This window comes from Mytilus californianus, unplaced genomic scaffold, assembly GCF_021869535.1.
Source record: "Mytilus californianus isolate M0D057914Y unplaced genomic scaffold, xbMytCali1.0.p SCAF_12, whole genome shotgun sequence".
NCBI classification, from domain to species: domain Eukaryota; kingdom Metazoa; phylum Mollusca; class Bivalvia; order Mytilida; family Mytilidae; genus Mytilus; species Mytilus californianus.
Window position 1 is genome coordinate 7,823,516 of NW_026262604.1, and position 20,392 is coordinate 7,843,907.

Here is a 20,392-nt window from a genome sequence, read left to right on the forward strand (position 1 = left end):
CTAGGAACTAGAAATGCAGCCTTTTTCAACTTCTAACAGAAAATAATAATTTATGATAATAAAAACTAAACTTTTATATTATACAACAAAATAAATCAATAATTAAAAAATAGATAAGGATCTATAAAAGTACTACTTTAAAATAAATAAATTTACGCTGTTTTTTATACGACCACAAAAAATTTTTTGTGGTCGTATATTGGTATGACGTTGGCGGCGTCGTCGTCGTCGTCCGGCGTCGTCCGAAGACACATTGGTTTTCGCACTCTAACTTTAGTTTAAGTAAATGGATCTCTGTGAAATTTTACCACAAGGTTCAATACCACAAAAGGAAGGTTGGGATTGATTTTGGGGGTTATGGTACCAACAGTAAAGGAATTAGGGGCCAAAAAGGGGCCAAAAATAAGCATTTTTGTAACTTCCAGACATAACTTGTGTGTTAGTGTATAGATCTCTCTGACATTGTACCACAAGGTTCCATATCACAAAAGGAATGCTGGGATTGATTTTGGGGGTAATTGCCTCAAAATTTTAGGAATTAGGGGCCCAAAAAGGGGCAAAAAACAAGCATTTTTCTAGTTTCATGACAATAACTTGTGTGTAAGTGTATGGATCTTTCTGAAATTGTACTATAAGGTTCCATTTCACAAAGGGAAAGCTGGAATTGAGTTTGGGGGTAATTGCCGAAACATTTAGGAATTGGGGGCCAAAAAGGGGCCAAAAATAAGCATTTTTCTAGTTTCCAGACAATAACTTGTGTTCAAGTGTATGGATCTCTCTGAAATTGTACTGCAAGGTACCATACCACAAAGGTAAGGCTGGGATTGATGATGGGGGTAATTGCCTCAATATTTTAGGAATTAGGGGCCAAAAAGGGGCAAAAAACAAGCATTTTTCTAGTTTCAGGACAATAACTTGTGTGTAAGTGTATGGATCTTTCTGAAATTGTACTACAAGGTTCCATATCACAAAGGGAAAGCTGGGTTTGAGTTTGGGGGTAATTGCCCTACACGTTTAGGAATTTGGGGCCAAAAAACACATTTTTCTAGTTTCCAGACAATAACTTGTGTTCAAGTGTATGGATCTCTCTGAAATTGTACTGCAAGGTACCATACCACAAAGGGAAGGCTGGATTTGAGTTTGGGGGTGATGAATCATAAGGGGTTCAAAAAATTTGGGGGGTGATTTTTTTTTTTTTCCTTATTTTTCTTTTTTTCCTTTTTAGCTCACCTGACCTGAAAGGTCAAGTGAGCTTTTCTCATCACTTTGCGTCCGTCGTCCGTCGTCCGTAAACTTTTACAAAAATCTTCTCCTCTGAAACTACTGGGCCAAATTAAACCAAACTTAGCCACAATCATCATTGGGGTATCTAGTTTAAAAAATGTGTCCGGTGACCCCGCTAACCAACCAAGATGGCCGCCATGGCTAAAAATAGAACATAGGGGTAAAATGTAGATTTTGGCTTATATCTCTGAAACCAAAGCATTTAGAGCAAATCTGACTTGGGGTAAAATTGTTTATCAGGTCAAGATCTATCTGCCCTGAAATTTTCAGAAGAATCGGACAACCCGTTGTTGGGTTGCTGCCCCTGAATTGGTAATTTTAAGGAAATTTTGCCGTGTTTGGTTATTATCTTGAACATTATTATAGATAGAGATAAACTGTAAACAGCAATAATGTTCAGCAAAGTAAGATCTACAAATAAGTCAACTTGACCAAAATGGTCATTTGACCCCTTAAGGAGTTATTGCCCTTTATAGTCAATTTTTAACCATTTTTCGTAAATTTTTGTAATCTTTTACAAAAATCTTCTCTGAAACTACTAAGACAAATTTAACCAAACTTGTCCACAATCATCATTAGGGTATCTAGTTTAAAAAATGTGTCCGATGACCCCGCCCGCGAACCAAGATGGCCGACATGGCTAAAAAATAGTACATAGGGTAAAATGCAATTTTTGGCTCATATCTCTGAAACCAAAGCATTTAGAGCAAATCTGATGAGGATAAAATTGTTCATTAGGTCAAGATCTATCTGCCCTGAAATTTTCAGACCAATCAGGCAACCCGTTGTTGGGTTGCTGCCCCTGAATTGGTAATTTTAAGGAAATTTTGCAGTTTTTGGTTATTATCTTGAACATTATTATAGATAGAGATAAACTGTAAACAGCAATAATGTTCAGCAAAGTAAGATCTACAAATAAGTCAACATGACCAAAATGGTCAGTTGACCCCTTAAGGAGTTATTGCCCTTTATAGTCAATTTTTAACCATTTTTCGTAATTTTTTGTAATTTTTTACAAAAATCTTCTCCTCTGAAACTACTAAGACAAGTTTAACCAAACTTGTCCACAATCATCATTAGGGTATCTAGTTTAAAAAATGTGTCCGATGACCCCGCCCGCGAACCAAGATGGCCGACATGGCTAAAAAATAGTACATAGGGTAAAATGCAGTTTTTGGCTCATATCTCTGAAACCAAAGCATTTAGAGCAAATCTGATGAGGATAAAATTGTTCATTAGGTCAAGATCTATCTGCCCTGAAATTTTCAGACCAATCAGGCAACCAGTTGTTGGGTTGCTGCCCCTGAATTGGTAATTTTAAGAAAATTTTGCAGCTTTTGGTTATTATCTTGAATATTGTTATAGATAGAGATAAACTGTTAACAGCAATAATGTACAGCAAAGTTAGATCTACAAATAAGGCAACATGACCAAAATTGTCAATTGACCCCTTAAGGAGTTATTGCCCTTTATAGTCAATTTTTTACAATTTTCATAAATTTTGTAAATTTTTGTAAATTTTTACAAAGTATTTTCCACTGTAACTACCGGGCCAAGTTCATTATAGATAGAGATAATAGTAAGGAGCAAGAATGTTCAGTAAAGTAAGATCTACAAACACATCACCATCACCAAATCACAATTTTGTCATGAATCCATCTGTGTCCTTTGTTTAATATGCACATAGACCAAGGTGAGCGACACAGGCTCTTTAGAGCCTCTAGTTTGAGGTTGAAACCTCAGGTGGTTTGAGTTCCTGGATAGGCTCCTTAATAGCAAAATAAAAGAAGATGGTGATATCACTCAAAGTACAATTTATGTTGTCAAATTTGTTGATACAATTGCCTAGGAACTAGAAATGCAGCCTTTTTCAACTTCTAACAGAAAATAATAATTTATGATAATAAAAACTAAACTTTTATATTATACAACAAAATAAATCAATAATTAAAAAATAGATAAGGATCTATAAAAGTACTACTTTAAAATAAATAAATTTACGCTGTTTTTTATACGACCACAAAAAATTTTTTGTGGTCGTATATTGGTATGACGTTGGCGGCGTCGTCGTCGTCGTCCGGCGTCGTCCGAAGACACATTGGTTTTCGCACTCTAACTTTAGTTTAAGTAAATGGAGCTCTGTGAAATTTTACCACAAGGTTCAATACCACAAAAGGAAGGTTGGGATTGATTTTGGGGGTTATGGTACCAACAGTAAAGGAATTAGGGGCCAAAAAGGGGCCAAAAATAAGCATTTTTGTAACTTCCAGACATAACTTGTGTGTTAGTGTATAGATCTCTCTGACATTGTACCACAAGGTTCCATATCACAAAAGGAATGCTGGGATTGATTTTGGGGGTAATTGCCTCAAAATTTTAGGAATTAGGGGCCCAAAAAGGGGCAAAAAACAAGCATTTTTCTAGTTTCATGACAATAACTTGTGTGTAAGTGTATGGATCTTTCTGAAATTGTACTATAAGGTTCCATTTCACAAAGGGAAAGCTGGAATTGAGTTTGGGGGTAATTGCCGAAACATTTAGGAATTGGGGGCCAAAAAGGGGCCAAAAATAAGCATTTTTCTAGTTTCCAGACAATAACTTGTGTTCAAGTGTATGGATCTCTCTGAAATTGTACTGCAAGGTACCATACCACAAAGGTAAGGCTGGGATTGATGATGGGGGTAATTGCCTCAATATTTTAGGAATTAGGGGCCAAAAAGGAGCAAAAAACAAGCATTTTTCTAGTTTCAGGACAATAACTTGTGTGTAAGTGTATGGATCTTTCTGAAATTGTACTACAAGGTTCCATATCACAAAGGGAAAGCTGGGTTTGAGTTTGGGGGTAATTGCCCTACACGTTTAGGAATTTGGGGCCAAAAAACACATTTTTCTAGTTTCCAGACAATAACTTGTGTTCAAGTGTATGGATCTCTCTGAAATTGTACTGCAAGGTACCATACCACAAAGGGAAGGCTGGATTTGAGTTTGGGGGTGATGAATCATAAGGGGTTCAAAAAATTTGGGGGGTGATTTTTTTTTTTTTCCTTATTTTTCTTTTTTTCCTTTTTAGCTCACCTGACCTGAAAGGTCAAGTGAGCTTTTCTCATCACTTTGCGTCCGTCGTCCGTCGTCCGTAAACTTTTACAAAAATCTTCTCCTCTGAAACTACTGGGCCAAATTAAACCAAACTTAGCCACAATCATCATTGGGGTATCTAGTTTAAAAAATGTGTCCGGTGACCCCGCTAACCAACCAAGATGGCCGCCATGGCTAAAAATAGAACATAGGGGTAAAATGTAGATTTTGGCTTATATCTCTGAAACCAAAGCATTTAGAGCAAATCTGACCTGGGGTAAAATTGTTAGTCAGGTCAAGATCTATCTGCCCTGAAATTTTCAGATGAATCTGACAACCGGTTGTTGGGTTGCTGCCCCTGAATTGGTAATTTTAAGGAAATTTTGCAGTTTTTGGTTATTATCTTGAATATTATAATAGTTAGAGATAAACTGTAAACAGCAATAATGTTCAGCAAAGTAAGATCTACAAATAAGTCTATATGACCAAAATGGTCAGTTGACCCCTTAAGGAGTTATTGCCCTTTATAGTCAATTTTTAACCATTTTTTGTAAATTTTTGTAATCTTTTACAAAAATCTTCTCCTCTGAAACTACTAAGACAAATTTAACCAAACTTGTCCACAATCATCATAAGGGTATCTAGTTTAAAAAATGTGTCCGATGACCCCGCCCGCAAACCAAGATGGCCGACATGGATAAAATATAGTACATAGGGTAAAATGCAGTTTTTGGCTCATATCTCTGAAACCAAAGCATTTAGAGCAAATCTGATGAGGATAAAATTGTTCATTAGGTCAAGATCTATCTGCCCTGAAATTTTCAGACCAATCAGGCAACCCGTTGTTGGGTTGCTGCCCCTGAATTGGTAATTTTAAGAAAATTTTGCAGCTTTTGGTTATTATCTTGAATATTATTATAGATAGAGATAAACTGTAAACAGCAATAATGTACAGCAAAGTAAGATCTACAAATAAGTCAACATGACTAAAATTGTCAATTGATCCCTTAAGGAGTTATTGCCCTTTGTAGTCAATTTTTTTACAATTTTCATAAATTTTGTAAATTTTTGTAAATTTTTACAAAATATTTTCCACTGTAACTACTGGGCCAAGTTCATTATAGATAGAGATAATTGTAAGCAGCAAGAATGTTTAGTAAAGTAAGATCTACAAACACATCACCATTACCAAAACACAATTTTGTCATGAATCCATCTGTGTCCTTTGTTTAATATGCACATAGACCAAGGTGAGCGACACAGGCTCTTTAGAGCCTCTAGTTTTTTTCTTTTAAAATTTTCCATTTTAAGTTGGTTATTTCTGATTTATATTTAAAAGCAAATAATAATGATATGGTAGGAGATACACACCAAACAGGATGTGTAAATTATAATATAATAAGTATTGTGCAATAGCAAGAAATTTTCAATTGCACAGTATTGCACAATAGCAAGAAATATTCAATTGCACAGTATTGCGCAATAGCAAGAAATTTTCAATAGCACAATATTGCGCAATAGCAAGAAATTGTCAATTGTACAGTATTGCGCAATAGCAAGAAATATTTAATTGCACAGTATTGTGCAAAAGAAGATACTTCGTATAAATTGCTTATTTCTTGACCAATTTCAATGGGGTTTTATTCTTGAATTCTTGGGGTTCTTTAATATGCTGAATCTAACCGTGTATTTAGTTTTTGGATTTTGGGCCCCGTTTTTAAATTGGTCCACATTGAGGTCCAAAGGGTCCAAAATTAAACTTTGTTTGATTTCATCAAAAATTGAATTATTGGGGTTCTTTGATATGCCGAATCTAACCGTGTATTTAGATTCTTAATTTTTGGGCCCCGTTATCAACTTTGTCCACATTGAGGTCAAAAGGGTCCAAAATTAAACTTTGTTTGATTTCATCAAAAATTGAATTCTTGGGGTTCTTTGATATGCTGAATCTAACCATGTTTTTAGATTTTGGATATTGGACCATAATAGGTGAATGTCCAATTTAAAATTTTTAAGTTCTTAGACCACATTCATTCTTTGTCAGAAACCTATGCTGTGTCAAATATTTAATCACAATCGAAATGCAAAGCTGTATCAAGCTTGAATGTTGTGTCCATACTTGCCCCAACTGTTCAGGGTTCGACCTCTGCGGTCGTATCAAGCTGCGCCCTGCGGAGCATTTTATTTTATTTTATTACAAAAATTGTGATGGAATAGATTTCACAAACATATAAACTAGCATTTCTAATTTTAATAGCATTAACTATATAAACTATATCCTTAAATCACAATAATTGCTCTTGCATTTTTGTTTATTGTTCCAACAATTGCCATTACCGTAATAAATGCATGTAAATATATCTGAACTTACAGTATCATATGAGACAGCAACTCATTAAGATGGATGTGGAAGGGTAGGAAGGGATGTTTCATTTTTGGATGGGAGTCGTAGGTCATTTAAGGTTTAATTAAGGAAATGACTGTAATATTTTTTCTGTCTTTGAAGAAATAACATCAAACATGAGTATCAGGTTATTTAAAAGTGTACACCACATTTTTGAGGTTATTTCAAATAGACAGAAAAAACATTACAGTCATTCCTTATAATTTAATTCTTAATTCCATTTTTAAGGAGTAAACCATGAAAAAATGTAGACGACGTCACCATCATATGACAAAAATTATGTCTATGAGCTGATAGACAAAAAACAGCCAATCAGAAGACATGTTACATACAAAATTACACAAAGAAAGTATATTAGTTGTGGGGGACCCCCCCCCCCCCCCCCCCCACTCGAGTATTTTATATATGTTAATATAAAAATAAGAAGATGGGGTATGATTGCCAATGATACAACTATTCACCAGAGATCAAAAGACTTGGATATAAGCAATTATAGGTCACTGTATGGTCTTCAACAATGAGAAAAGCCCTTACCGTATAGTCAGCTATAAAAGGTGCCAACATGAAAAATGTGGAATAATTTGAATCAAACAAGAAATTTTATGACAAAATTTATATAATACAATAAAAAAAAACAAGTATGACAGGTATGAACCAACTACAACAACTGAATTACAATTTGCGGGATCTTGACTTGGGACAGGCACATAAAGAATTTGGTGGAGTTAAACATATTTGTGATCTTTCCACCTTTCCCTAACCTGGGACAGTGGTTTGACAGCGCAAATAAAAACAAACTGTAAAAATCAGTTGCAAATGGCCTAACTCAATACAGTACGACACACAAAAAAAACAATTGACACAAAGCACTGACTGATATAAGAGCACTTCCAGTTGCTGAAAGTTAGTTCAAAGCCAATTACAACTGATCGATTATTCGTGTTCTCCCAGACTAATTATGTTCATATGACTGGAAAAAAATGGCCATCATAATCTTGTCATTTTATTTACAGATTATGTACTGAACCAATAGCAAGATTCGATCCCAAGATTAACAACCAGCATACACAAGAATGCTTAAAGAGACTATTATATGTATACTCAGTTGTACCTGGTAACCATGACAACAGACAGGAGTTTGAAAGTGTTTATTTATTGTATAATCTGGGTCAGACCGATGCTTTGATGCACTTTTATGATTTAAGTAAAGATTTACGGTAAGACCGATATAAAAACTAGTCAAAGTATCAACTATTGTAATTAATATTTAATTACTGTAAATTCAGAAATTATTGCGAGCATTTATTATTGACATTTTGTCATTTTAGACTTAAATGCGATTTTAATTTTGACGATTTTGAGACAAATCCTGTTTAATTCCTATAAAATATTTCAAAATGCGAGTCTTAATTATTGAGTTTACAGCTCTGTCGCATTTTTTGCAATAATAAAAACCTTGCAATAATTTCTGAATTTATAGTATATCTGTGAAAAAAAGGCACATATTTTACAATTAGTTTTTTTTTTTTTGTGAGAGAACTATCTTTTTTATATTTATACATAAATGCATAATACTAGTTCCAAGAACAAATTTAGTTCTGATTTCTGAATTTTACTTATTTTAAAAATGCATTAAAGGAAATTTGAGATATAAAGCAATGAAACAACAACCCCATGAAGCAAAAGATGTTGCATGGTCTTACTTGTTTTTTTAGATCTCAATGCTCCCCCTTATAGTTTATTGCAGAGGATCGCCAAAAGGTACATTGAAGCGCAGAAAATAAATATTAAGGTGGTACCCAACACCTTGACTAAAATCAATTTGGCTCGTTTGATTTTCATAAAATTTTTACAAAATATTTACTTTGACCCTTTGAAAAAAATATAAAAATTTCAAAAAACTTGAACCAATCACTTTCTCGGAAAAATTCCATTGGATATATAGCAGTTTGACAAACACTAATTTTAATCATTGAGAAGCTAAATATTTCCTTAACAATGCAACGTAATTAAAACGTTTAGCTAATTTTACAGAGTTATCTCCCTGTAGTGTTAGATACCACCTTAATGCAGGAAATTGTTTTATGTATGTTTACAACAGTGTTTTTAAAAAGATAAATTCATTGAAAAGTTAAAGGGGAGATAACTTAATGATTTTATTTTTTACAGAACATCATCCTTTATTAGCTTATGTTATAGAACCAGTATTGAATACATGTTAGGAAATCATGTCAGGTGTCTTCGATTGCTTCACCACCATCTGTGTAAACAGTATCCAATATTACTGTGTGCTCTACATCGTCATCTTTCAAACATTCAGGTAAATTTTGTTGAAATTATGGTTATTTTTTTTGTGATATTTAAGGAATGACTGTAATATTTTTTCTGTCTATGAAGAAATAACATCAAAAATGTGGTGCACTCTAAATAACCCACGTAGTGGGTTATTTTGAAGTGTGTACCATATTTTTTATGTTATTTCGAATAGACAGAAAAAATATTACAGTCATTTCTTATAATTTAATTCTAAATTCCATTTTAAACCGAAGTAAACCATGAAAAAACGTTGATGACGTCACGGTCACATGACAAAATTATGTCTATGAGCTGATAAACAAAACAACGTCAGCCAATCAGAAGACGCGTTACATCCAAAATTAAATTATATCTTAATGAAGACACACAGACTCCTAGAGTTGAAGTCAAAAGACAAATGGTAATAAACAATGCTAAATTTAAAAAGTTGAGGTAAATTGTAAATATGAACATTGGATTTATTTGATAAAGAATATTTCAGAAAGAAAAATGTTAAAAGGAGTAATGGAGTGTCTGTAGAAACATTTGGTTATGAACACTAAATGAATGAATAACTTCTCAAAGTAAATTTAAAGTCCTGCATGAACATTATTTATAAAGATTCATGTAACATTTATCAATGACAGTCCTAATTGATTGATCTGACTACTTAATGATAAATTGTCACAAAATAATAATGATAATAATAATGATAATAATAATAATAATAAATTCTTTATTTAAAGAGGGTAAACACAGTTAGTTACAATTACTAATCTTCCCTGAGGCCCTCATATACAATACAAGTAAAAAAATAAAAATAAGAGAAAAAAAGCAAACATTCAACATATTAACACATAGTCAGTTCACAATCGTATAGTCATGATAGTTTGGTGTACATGTACCATTAGAACATATAAAACAGTTACAGAGTGCATGTAGTAAATAGATATTATATACAAATCAAAATCATACATTCTAAATAAGTAATAGTTGCAATCATTTCAAGACTGAATATTGGGACTGCCTCAAGTTTCGTTTTATAATTTGATTAAAACAAAAAGTGTTTTGCACTTTACGCATTTCATATGGTAGTCTGTTCCATAAAACTGATCCAGAATAAGCAAAAGATTTTTTAAACAGTTCAGTTTTTGGCTTAGGAACTATCAAATTACCTTGAGTAACACCCCTTAAAGCATAAGGATTATTAACAGATATAAGTTGAAACTTTTGAAGTAGGTACTGTGGTGCTTCTAATAAAGCACAAGATATTTAGCTTTCACACTTATGAAGAAAGTAATGCTAAAGTTGTTTCTAATATTTAACATAAATGTCAAGTAAAAAATCAGTTTTGAAGCAAAAACTTTTTAACTTTTATCTTTCTAGAATTTAAAATAAAGACAGCTCAACACAAAAAAATCTTAAATCTTTTGAACTGTAAAAAGTGTGTGTACACTCTGGGTTTAGCAGCAAATATTACATGCATATTTGGAATAAAAATTTAGATGTGCATGTGTACTGCTTCAGAAAGAAAAATGTTAAAAGGAGTAATGGAGTGTCTGTAGAAACATTTGGTTATGAACACTAAATGAATGAATAACTTCTCAAAGTAAATTTAAAGTCCTGCATGAACATTATTTATAAAGATTCATGTAACATTTATCAATGACAGTCCTAATTGATTGATCTGACTACTTAATGATAAATTGTCACAAAATAATAATGATAATAATAATGATAATAATAATAATAATAAATTCTTTATTTAAAGAGGGTAAACACAGTTAGTTACAATTACTAATCTTCCCTGAGGCCCTCATATACAATACAAGTAAAAAAATAAAAATAAGAGAAAAAAAGCAAACATTCAACATATTAACACATAGTCAGTTCACAATCGTATAGTCATGATAGTTTGGTGTACATGTACCATTAGAACATATAAAACAGTTACAGAGTGCATGTAGTAAATAGATATTATATACAAATCAAAATCATACATTCTAAATAAGTAATAGTTGCAATCATTTCAAGACTGAATATTGGGACTGCCTCAAGTTTCGTTTTATAATTTGATTAAAACAAAAAGTGTTTTGCACTTTACGCATTTCATATGGTAGTCTGTTCCATAAAACTGATCCAGAATAAGCAAAAGATTTTTTAAACAGTTCAGTTTTTGGCTTAGGAACTATCAAATTACCTTGAGTAACACCCCTTAAAGCATAAGGATTATTAACAGATATAAGTTGAAACTTTTGAAGTAGGTACTGTGGTGCTTCTAATAAAGCACAAGATATTTAGCTTTCACACTTATGAAGAAAGTAATGCTAAAGTTGTTTCTAATATTTAACATAAATGTCAAGTAAAAAATCAGTTTTGAAGCAAAAACTTTTTAACTTTTATCTTTCTAGAATTTAAAATAAAGACAGCTCAACACAAAAAAATCTTAAATCTTTTGAACTGTAAAAAGTGTGTGTACACTCTGGGTTTAGCAGCAAATATTACATGCATATTTGGAATAAAAATTTAGATGTGCATGTGTACTGCTTTATAGTAGACTTAATAACTGCCTTGGATTTTTTTATGTGCTACCACATTAGGCAGTTAGCATGTCATCTTTTCATAACATTTATAAAGGGACGAAGTCCCCTATAACCATAGAAAAATCAATAGAAAAAAAAAAATTTCCAATGTACTAATGAACTCAAAATAGTTAACTTTTTTATTTTCCCGCATTTGTGCAGAAATCCTTTTCTTTCTTCCGGTCTCATTTGTCGTGAGACTTTGGGTATAAAATTTTTTTCAGTCAAATATATAGGAATGAGCACAATAACAATTTCATTTTAATTATTCTCTGATATGGAAAAAAAAAACGTTACCTGATAATAGCGTCTCTTTGTTTACATTGAAAACGACGTAATGAATAAAATGACGTCCCATCTAAAATCCCTAACAACAGAACCAACATCGATAACGTAACGGTATTTCCGTTTTTTTTTTAACATTAGAATATGTTAGAATTAAAAAAAAGTAATTGATTCGGACTTCGTCTCCTTTCACAGGTTACGCCTGCCTCATATTATTCTGAAATGAACACAAACAGTCTTGTTATTACTTTAGCTGTTAAACCTCAAAATGTCACTTTTAAAGTCTTTGATTTGACTGAGATAGGAATTTGACACAGGGACTACTTACCCTGAATAATAGCTTCTGCTACTAGTAACTTAAGTATACATGTGAGAATGGAAATGAAATTCTTAAATTGTCTCTATAGTTTTTTCAAAATGTCCTCTATGGACACAATGTATGTTTGAATAAAACAGCGTCAGAAGTATTCAAAACATGAATAGAACTAGTTATTTTTCTTTTTTATCTTGTAATTAATAAATGATCTTTTCTTTTTATTTTAGAGACAATCATTACAGACCATGAATACAGCCTTTAGCTCAAAAGCATCCAAGTATCCTGTGGAGAACCTCTTAAAGTTGTTTATGTTTAGAGATTCTGATCATGTGATCAGAGAGTGTGAACAATGTGGTTTGAACATCAGTAATGATAAACAGTCTGTTAACTTCTTAAAAGGATCTTTCGTTCATCCTGAAAAGGTGATATTTTATTGATTAATATGATTATGTGAAAAAAGATATGGATATACATGTTTACACATGTATTTTATCATTACACAGGCAAAATTTGCTCACGTTAATTTCACATGAAAATTTTCACTTGAAATTCACCTCAAATGAGCTTATACATGAAACTCACGTGAAAATTTTCATGTGAATTTCACGTGAATTGAGATTCACCTGAATCTCACATGAAATTATTCACATGAATTTCACGTGAACTTTACCCCCCAAAAAATTGTATTTTTCATGGTTTTGATTAAATTTGAAAATTTAGATGTTATTTGAATTACGTTATTTTAAGGATTCACATGAATTTCTCGTGAAAAAAAATTAATGTGAAATTCATGTGACTTTCACATGAGATTCACGTGAAACTCACATGAACTGATTAAACAATCCCCGCAAAAAGAGGAAACCTGTCTATGAGAACTTTAGTATCAGGAGCACAGGACAGTGAATTAGATTTTTTTTAATTCAGATTATTCATGATGGATAGACATTATCGATGAAATTAAAATCACAACTTAATTTTAAGCATTTAGAATATTACTTGTAGAAAATTTGTCAACATGAAATCAAATTTAGATACAAGACAATTTAATTTATAACCCTATGGAAACTAATCTTTCTACTGTATTTGAAAAATTTTACACCATAATGTACTTAGTAATGCACACTATGATGTGAATGTTTTTAAATGTATGCAAAATCAAATTGATTGATTTTCATGCTTGCAAAACACACATTTGCATTTCACATCATTATGAGCATTTGTACCAAGTTTCGAGTAAATATGACCACAATTTCATGGTAATATACCCTTAACCAAAATAGATTTTAACCTCATACAGAATAAACAAACACATAGACCAGAAAACAGTATGTCCCCTAATATTGTAAGTGGGCTTAAAAAGGCAAGGGGAGCTTTGTTCTTTATTAGAAAACTGTCTTTAGAATTTCAAATATATTGCTTTAAAGTAAATGTAACAAAGTTATACATTAAAGCTAGATTAGTGATAAACCAGTAATATAGGCTACAGTTTATATCTGATTTAAAAAAAATATATATTGTTAATATGTTGGTAAAAATATTCTTTTTTCTTTTGTAGGAACATAAATCTTACTTAGAAGTTATAGATAAATTGATAGCAATGAACAACTTATCCAACATTCTTCTGAATAAATTGCCACCATAGTCTGCATCTGTCCAGTAAAAGCTGCCGTTGGAGTGGAAAAAATAGGTCAAACATTTTATTAGAATTGAAACACATATGTAAAATCTATACATTCTATCAAAACATGTTTACAATTTTGAATTGATTTGATACTGTGGGTTCATTTTTAAATTTTGGAAACCAAATTTCATGGATCTGTGGGTAAAAGTAAATTACAAATTTTTAAAAATATTAAATCAAGTACAAATATTTTATAGGCTTGATTTGCGACTTTGGAATTAAGGTGGTACCAAACACCTTGACTAAAATTAATTTGGCTCGTTTAATTTTCATAAATTTTGACAAAATATTTACTTTGACCATTTGACAAATATATAAAAACTTAAAACAAAACTTGAACACACACTTTATCGGAAAAATTTCATTGAATATATAGCAGTTTGACAAACACTAATTTTATCATTGAGAAGCTTAATATTTCTTGAACAATAGAATGTGATTAAAACGTTCAGCTGATTTTTACAGAGTTATCTCCCTGTAGTGTTATGTACCACCTTAAATATCCATGAAAAAACTATTTTTTTTCTCAATCCACAAAAATAAATGAATCAACAGTAAACAGATTAAAGTGTACTGTAAAATGTTGTGTATAATCTGCATTGATGTAGTTATGCCCCTACCTGTCATTTTTTTAATTTTAGAGAGAAAAAAACTGTGCATTGTATACTACCTGAATTAGTTAATTTCATGTTTACAAATCAAATATTGACATTGAAGTGAATTACAGCGCAATTGGTGAAAAAAAAACAGTCATGTGAAGTTTTATAATGCGACAAGAGTTGTAACATGTGAGCACTTTTCAGATCTGTCAGATGCCTATTTCCTTTTTGTCTGTACTTTGTGATTAGGGGTATGCTTAGCACAACAATACATGCAAGTTTTTTTTATCAATATGGTAGGAGCCTAAACTACTTGAGCCGTTCTTATATTCCCAGATTGTAAAATCTTTTTTTTTTACTATGACAAATTGATTTATTGGTCTAAAGCTGTTACAATTACCTTTATATTGCTACAGCTTTCACAAAATCTTAAGTGTCTTTTTGGCTTAAAATTTTTTACCAATTTTTACAATATATACAATTCAATAGCAATATTGTACTTTAATTGTCTTTTCTATGCTGTGATATGAATTAAGATTTTATTATGAACTTAAGACTGGCAATATATTTTATCATGTTTATTTTTACATCATATTTTATCATGTTTATTTTTTCAACATATTTTATCCATGTAAAACATTTTAAATTATGTATTTTTTATTTCTTCAAGTTACCTGTTTTTACCAAGGGCTATTCTATAAAAAGGGATGTGTTAGGGGAGGAAGGGTCTTGAAAATCCCTCCAATGCAACATTTGAGTAATTTACATAAAATGGACATTCAACCATAAGTGAGGATCTGCATGGGGGTTTACAGAATAGATAATAATGGGTAAAGAATAGATAATAATGGGGAAAAAATAGATAATAAAGGGAAAAAGATACAGAATATATAATAATGGGTAAAGAATAGATAATGATGGGGAAAAGATACAGAATAGATAATAATGGGGAAAGAATAGATAATGATGGGGAAAAGATACAGAATAGATAATAATGGGGAAAAGATACAGAATAGAGGACCAAAAAAATAAAGTATAGATAAAAATAGATAAAAATAGATAAAAATAGACCTAAAAAAAATAAAAGAATAGAGAATAATTAGGTGCTAAAAGGAGTAAGTTCACTAGGGTTAAAATTGGCCCTAAGATTTTCATGTTTTTTTTAATCAGGCAACAATACTTCACATTTCACATAGAAATAGTTGTGATATTACTATTAACACCAAATAACTTCTTTTTGGCATATCACATTAAAAATGACGAAGTAATGACTCCTAAAATATGCATCATTGTTCAAGTTTTAAATAATTCTTAACTGTTTTTAGCATAATATACTCTGACCTCACCCCCAATCCAGAAAAAATAGTTTTCTAGGAATTCAATATCTCTATTGACAACTTTTGATTACAGAACATTTTGGATCCTAGGTTGCAGCCAAGGATTTTCTCAAGCTTTTATGTCCGAAACTGCACAAAGAAAATATATCCAAAATATAGTGATTTTGAAGCTTAGAATATATTCGTATGAAGAGATTTGTTCAACCTTGTATTGGAGCTGTTGAAATAGATCCATTTAAGAACCAAATTATGGCCATTTTGAAATTTTATGAAAAAGTTGAAATGTAAAGGCCATATTTAGCCTAAAGTGAACTTTATCCTTTAAAGAATGGAGAATAATTTGATGCTAAAATTTAAAGAATAGAGAATAATTGGGTGCTAAAATTTAAAGAATAGAGAATAACTGGGTACTCAAAAATAAAAATTGAAAAACAGCATAAAAATTTGAAGAATACATAAATGATTAGGACCCCCATTCAGACCCTCATCAGTAACCTAGGAACCATATCAAAACTTAAAATTGCCTTCCTAGTTCATTGATAATTTTCTATGTTTTCTATGCATTGTGTGCGATTTTGTCCCATGTACATTTACTCCATATCCTTTCATTTTCTATTCCTACCCTCTCACATTCATTTTAATAGAATAGCCCTAAATATTAATGGCAACATGTCTTTTAACAAACATTTTATTGTCGTATTATGTTTGTATTTGTAATATTATCTAAGAATCAATTAAATATTTACTTTGTATTCAAGTCTTTTATTGTTCCAAGTGACTTCACAAACACTCTTAACACCTGTGAAAGGAAGAAGTTTTGACTCTTTACAATTCAAAAGGATCACTTTGAAGCTTTACAATGTTTTTATATTGAGACTATCTGAACGCACATTAGAAATAGCCAATATAAAAAAGAAGATGTAGTATGATTGCCAATGAGACAACTCTCCACAAGAGACCAAATGACACAGAAATTAACAACTATAGGTCACTGTAAGGCCTTCAACAATGAGCAAAGCCCATACCGCACAGTCAGCTTTAAAAGGCCCCGAAATGACAATGTAAAACAATTCAAACGAGAAAACTAACGGCCTGATTTATGTACAAAAATTGAACGAAAAACAAATATGTAACACATAAACAAACGACAACCACTGAATTGCAGGCTCATGACTTGGGACAGGCACATACATACAGAATGTGGCGGGGTTAAACATGTTAGCGGGATCCCAACCCTCCCCCTAACCTGGGACAGTGATGTAACAGTACAACATAAGAACGAACTATAAAAATCAGTTGAAAGAGGCTTAACTCATCAGATGGATAAAAATACAAATACTACAAACACAAGTGGACATGGCCGGGTACATCCAAACAACAAAAAGACACTAAGTTCAGATCTGAGAGTACTCGCAGTTACTGACAGCTAGTTCAAAGCCACTAACAACTAATAAAAAAATCATGCATCTAAGACTAAATTATCAATCCATACACATCCAACATCCAATGGATTTAGTGTAAAGACATCATAAACAGTCAGAGAAAAACATGACCTTGTGCAATGCCAAGATACAGGTTTCGACAAATTGTAGAGCCATGAATATGCATATGTAATTCAGTCTAAATCAGGCTTTGTGCAAACTTGGTGGGAATAATTACCAATATTTAGGCTCCAAAGAAATCTAAGTGATTGTACAAAGGATGATGATTATGATATGTGACAGTTAAAAGTCAAATGGTAATTTACTGTGGAGTTATTTTTGTCTCGCCTTAAAAGAGTAAAGAAGCGAGAGATAGGTATGCTGTTTCCAGCAGAGGCGACATCAACAATGTATTTATAGTTTGTGATTACACGGGTAGTAACCTCGTCATATCGAGAAGCGTTTAGTACAGTGATTTTGTCATAGTTTGGTTAAGATGAACATGGTTGTGTTAAGTTACTTCCCCGAACGATTGCCTCAGTTCTATTCAAACGAGCAAATAAAAAGTAAATAAGATGTTTTAATTTGCATTGTTAGTCAAACGATCTACATTGGAATTGTTGTTTTCAAGAAACTAACGCAGAATAAGCAAACTATCGAAATTGCTATGGTTTGGTTAAGTTATGACATGGTTCGGTTAAGTGTCTAGAAATTCGTCATGGTTTTGATCAAGTTTGTCATGGTTTAGATCCAAATTAATATATATGTGTTTCAGCTCAATATTGATAGTTTGTTTAAAAACGCTTGTAATTAAACGAAGTTACACAATTTACCAACTGACTAAGAAGAAAAAAAGCCTTTTAAACCAAAATTAGATGCTGTAATTGGCAAAGCGTACATTAAACAATTTAACTGTTCGTGACTTGTCTTTGTAGGCAAATCGTACTCCTACGAGTGTCTTGTAAAAGAATTAGGAATAAATGAGCACTCATGTAATCCCACATACAAAAACATCACTTGACAAGAAAGGGATTTTGATGATTCATAAGTCTTTAATAGCTTCAATGAACATTACTTTGAGCAGCAAATCGGAGGACTTACCTTGTTTGTATTGGATACCTAAGCTTCACAAAATTCCATACAAACAGCCGTACATTGCCAGCTCATCTGCATGTTCGACGAAAGAATTGTCCATTAGATTGACAAAGATTCTTTCCGCAATGAAAGAGGGTTTTCAGAAATACCGTGAAACTGTTTACTCGGGTAGTGGTATTAACCATATATGGATTTTAAAACTCTGAAAGAACTTCTGAATAAATGTAAATCTCGATCTTTCTCTGAAATTAGTTCTATCAAAACGTTTAATTTTTCAACCCTGTGTACCACCATTCCCTATGTGTAATTAAAAAATCGTCTAAAAGAAATAATTCAAATCTACAATGCTTTTCAACATAAAAATGGTAGCGCACGCTATACGTTTATTACTTTTGGATACCATACGGCATACTTTGTTAATATAGTGAACAAAAAAATAAAACATGCTACACAGAGGAACAAGTGACCAGTGTGCTGGAGTTTCTTATTGACAAAATATTTGTTGAATTTGGAGGTAGGTTTTGTCACCAAACTGTCGGTATTTCTATGGGAGCGAATTGTGCGGAATCGACCTTTTCTTATCTTCATATTAGTCGGAGTTCCTTCAGACATTTGTAAAAAACAAGAAGATCAAAGAAGCCAGATCATTTAATTTCACATTCATATATATTGTTCAATTTCCATTAACAATCCAGACATTTCTGATTGAATTCCATTAATATATCCCCCAGAACTAGAAATTAAAGGAACAACAGACACGGCTTCCTCTGCCTCATTTTAGACTTATATCTCGAATTTGACATGAGCGGTCATCTTAGTACCAGAATCTATGACAAACGAGACGATTTTAATTTTAAAAACTATTAGTTTCTCCAACCTTAGTATCAATATACCAACTTCTCCTGCATATAGGATATACATTTCCCAACTCATTCGATATTCAAGAGCTTGCAGATGCTACTCAGACTTTGTAAACCGTCACCAGTGTCTGAGCAGAAAGTTGATGAACCAGTGGTATGTCAAAGAACGTCTCGTCCTTTTTCCAAAAAAGTTCATCGGAAGACCTTGTGGGTAAATATTCCTTTTCAACTTCACAAATAATAAACGATGGTCTTTAAGTATAGATTCTAAGTACTGACGTTGTTTGTCACCTTAATGACGTGTTATGGTACTCTTTTATTTGTATTTGTAAATTATTACTTTAACTGTTTAGTCTATTTTTTGGCCCAATCCATTTGACGTGGCTCGGTACTTATACATCCCGTCATTGTGTTATTGTGCTATGGTAAAGTTTTGTATTCTTGTCTTTCGTTTTTGCTTACATGTATGTGCTTTGTCTCTATGCATTTTTGTTTTTCTTTGTTGAAATATTTGTTTTGTTTTTATAGTGACTAAGATTATAACACAATGTTGCCTGCTGTACCCTTATTTTTAGACATTTTTACCTATTATGTCTATTTGTTTTGTTCACACATCGTCGTCAATATAATGGAATTTTATGCGACTGTTATACATGTGAGAGGTTAAGCTGGCTATAAAACCAGGTACAATCCACAATTTTCTACAGAAAAAAATGTCTGTACCAAGTCAGGAATATGACGGTTGATATCCATTCGTTTGATGTGTTTCAGTTTTTGATTTTGCCATTTGAGTAGTGACTTTCCGTTTAGAATTTTCTTCGAAGTCCCGGCCGTATTTTTGTTATTTTGCTTTTATAATTTAAATACTCACTGCTCTTTTAAACTATCTTTTGAGATAATAATAACAAAAACAGAAAATGCTGTTTCTGTTTCACATAGATTATTTTCTCCGTATGTCCATGATTGACTCTGTCGATGATATCGTGAGCGGCATCACTTGTAAAATGTGTAAAAACGTCTACTTAAAGTTGCAAAACGTATCAGCTAGTCAAAAAGTAATTCTTGTTCTACTTTTTTTCTAATAAACTATATATCTGTTGTTTTATTTTGATCCAGTCTATGATGAATAAAAGGAGATGTGAGGTTATACGCTCATGC

General features: G+C 32.0%; 1 protein-coding gene across 1 annotated transcript in view; it reads left to right on the forward strand.

The window, feature by feature from the left end:
- Positions 1-16,610, forward strand: part of LOC127721313 (SAC3 domain-containing protein 1-like) — a 32,327-nt gene extending 15,717 nt beyond the window's left edge. The window contains exons 5-8 of the mRNA XM_052228047.1: positions 7,777-7,980; positions 8,933-9,083; positions 12,469-12,663; positions 13,797-16,610. Coding sequence (XP_052084007.1) covers positions 7,777-7,980; positions 8,933-9,083; positions 12,469-12,663; positions 13,797-13,883 — 637 coding nt within the window. The 3' untranslated portion in view covers positions 13,884-16,610. The remainder of the gene's footprint in view (positions 1-7,776; positions 7,981-8,932; positions 9,084-12,468; positions 12,664-13,796) is intronic.
- The last annotated feature ends 3,782 nt before the right edge of the window (positions 16,611-20,392 follow it).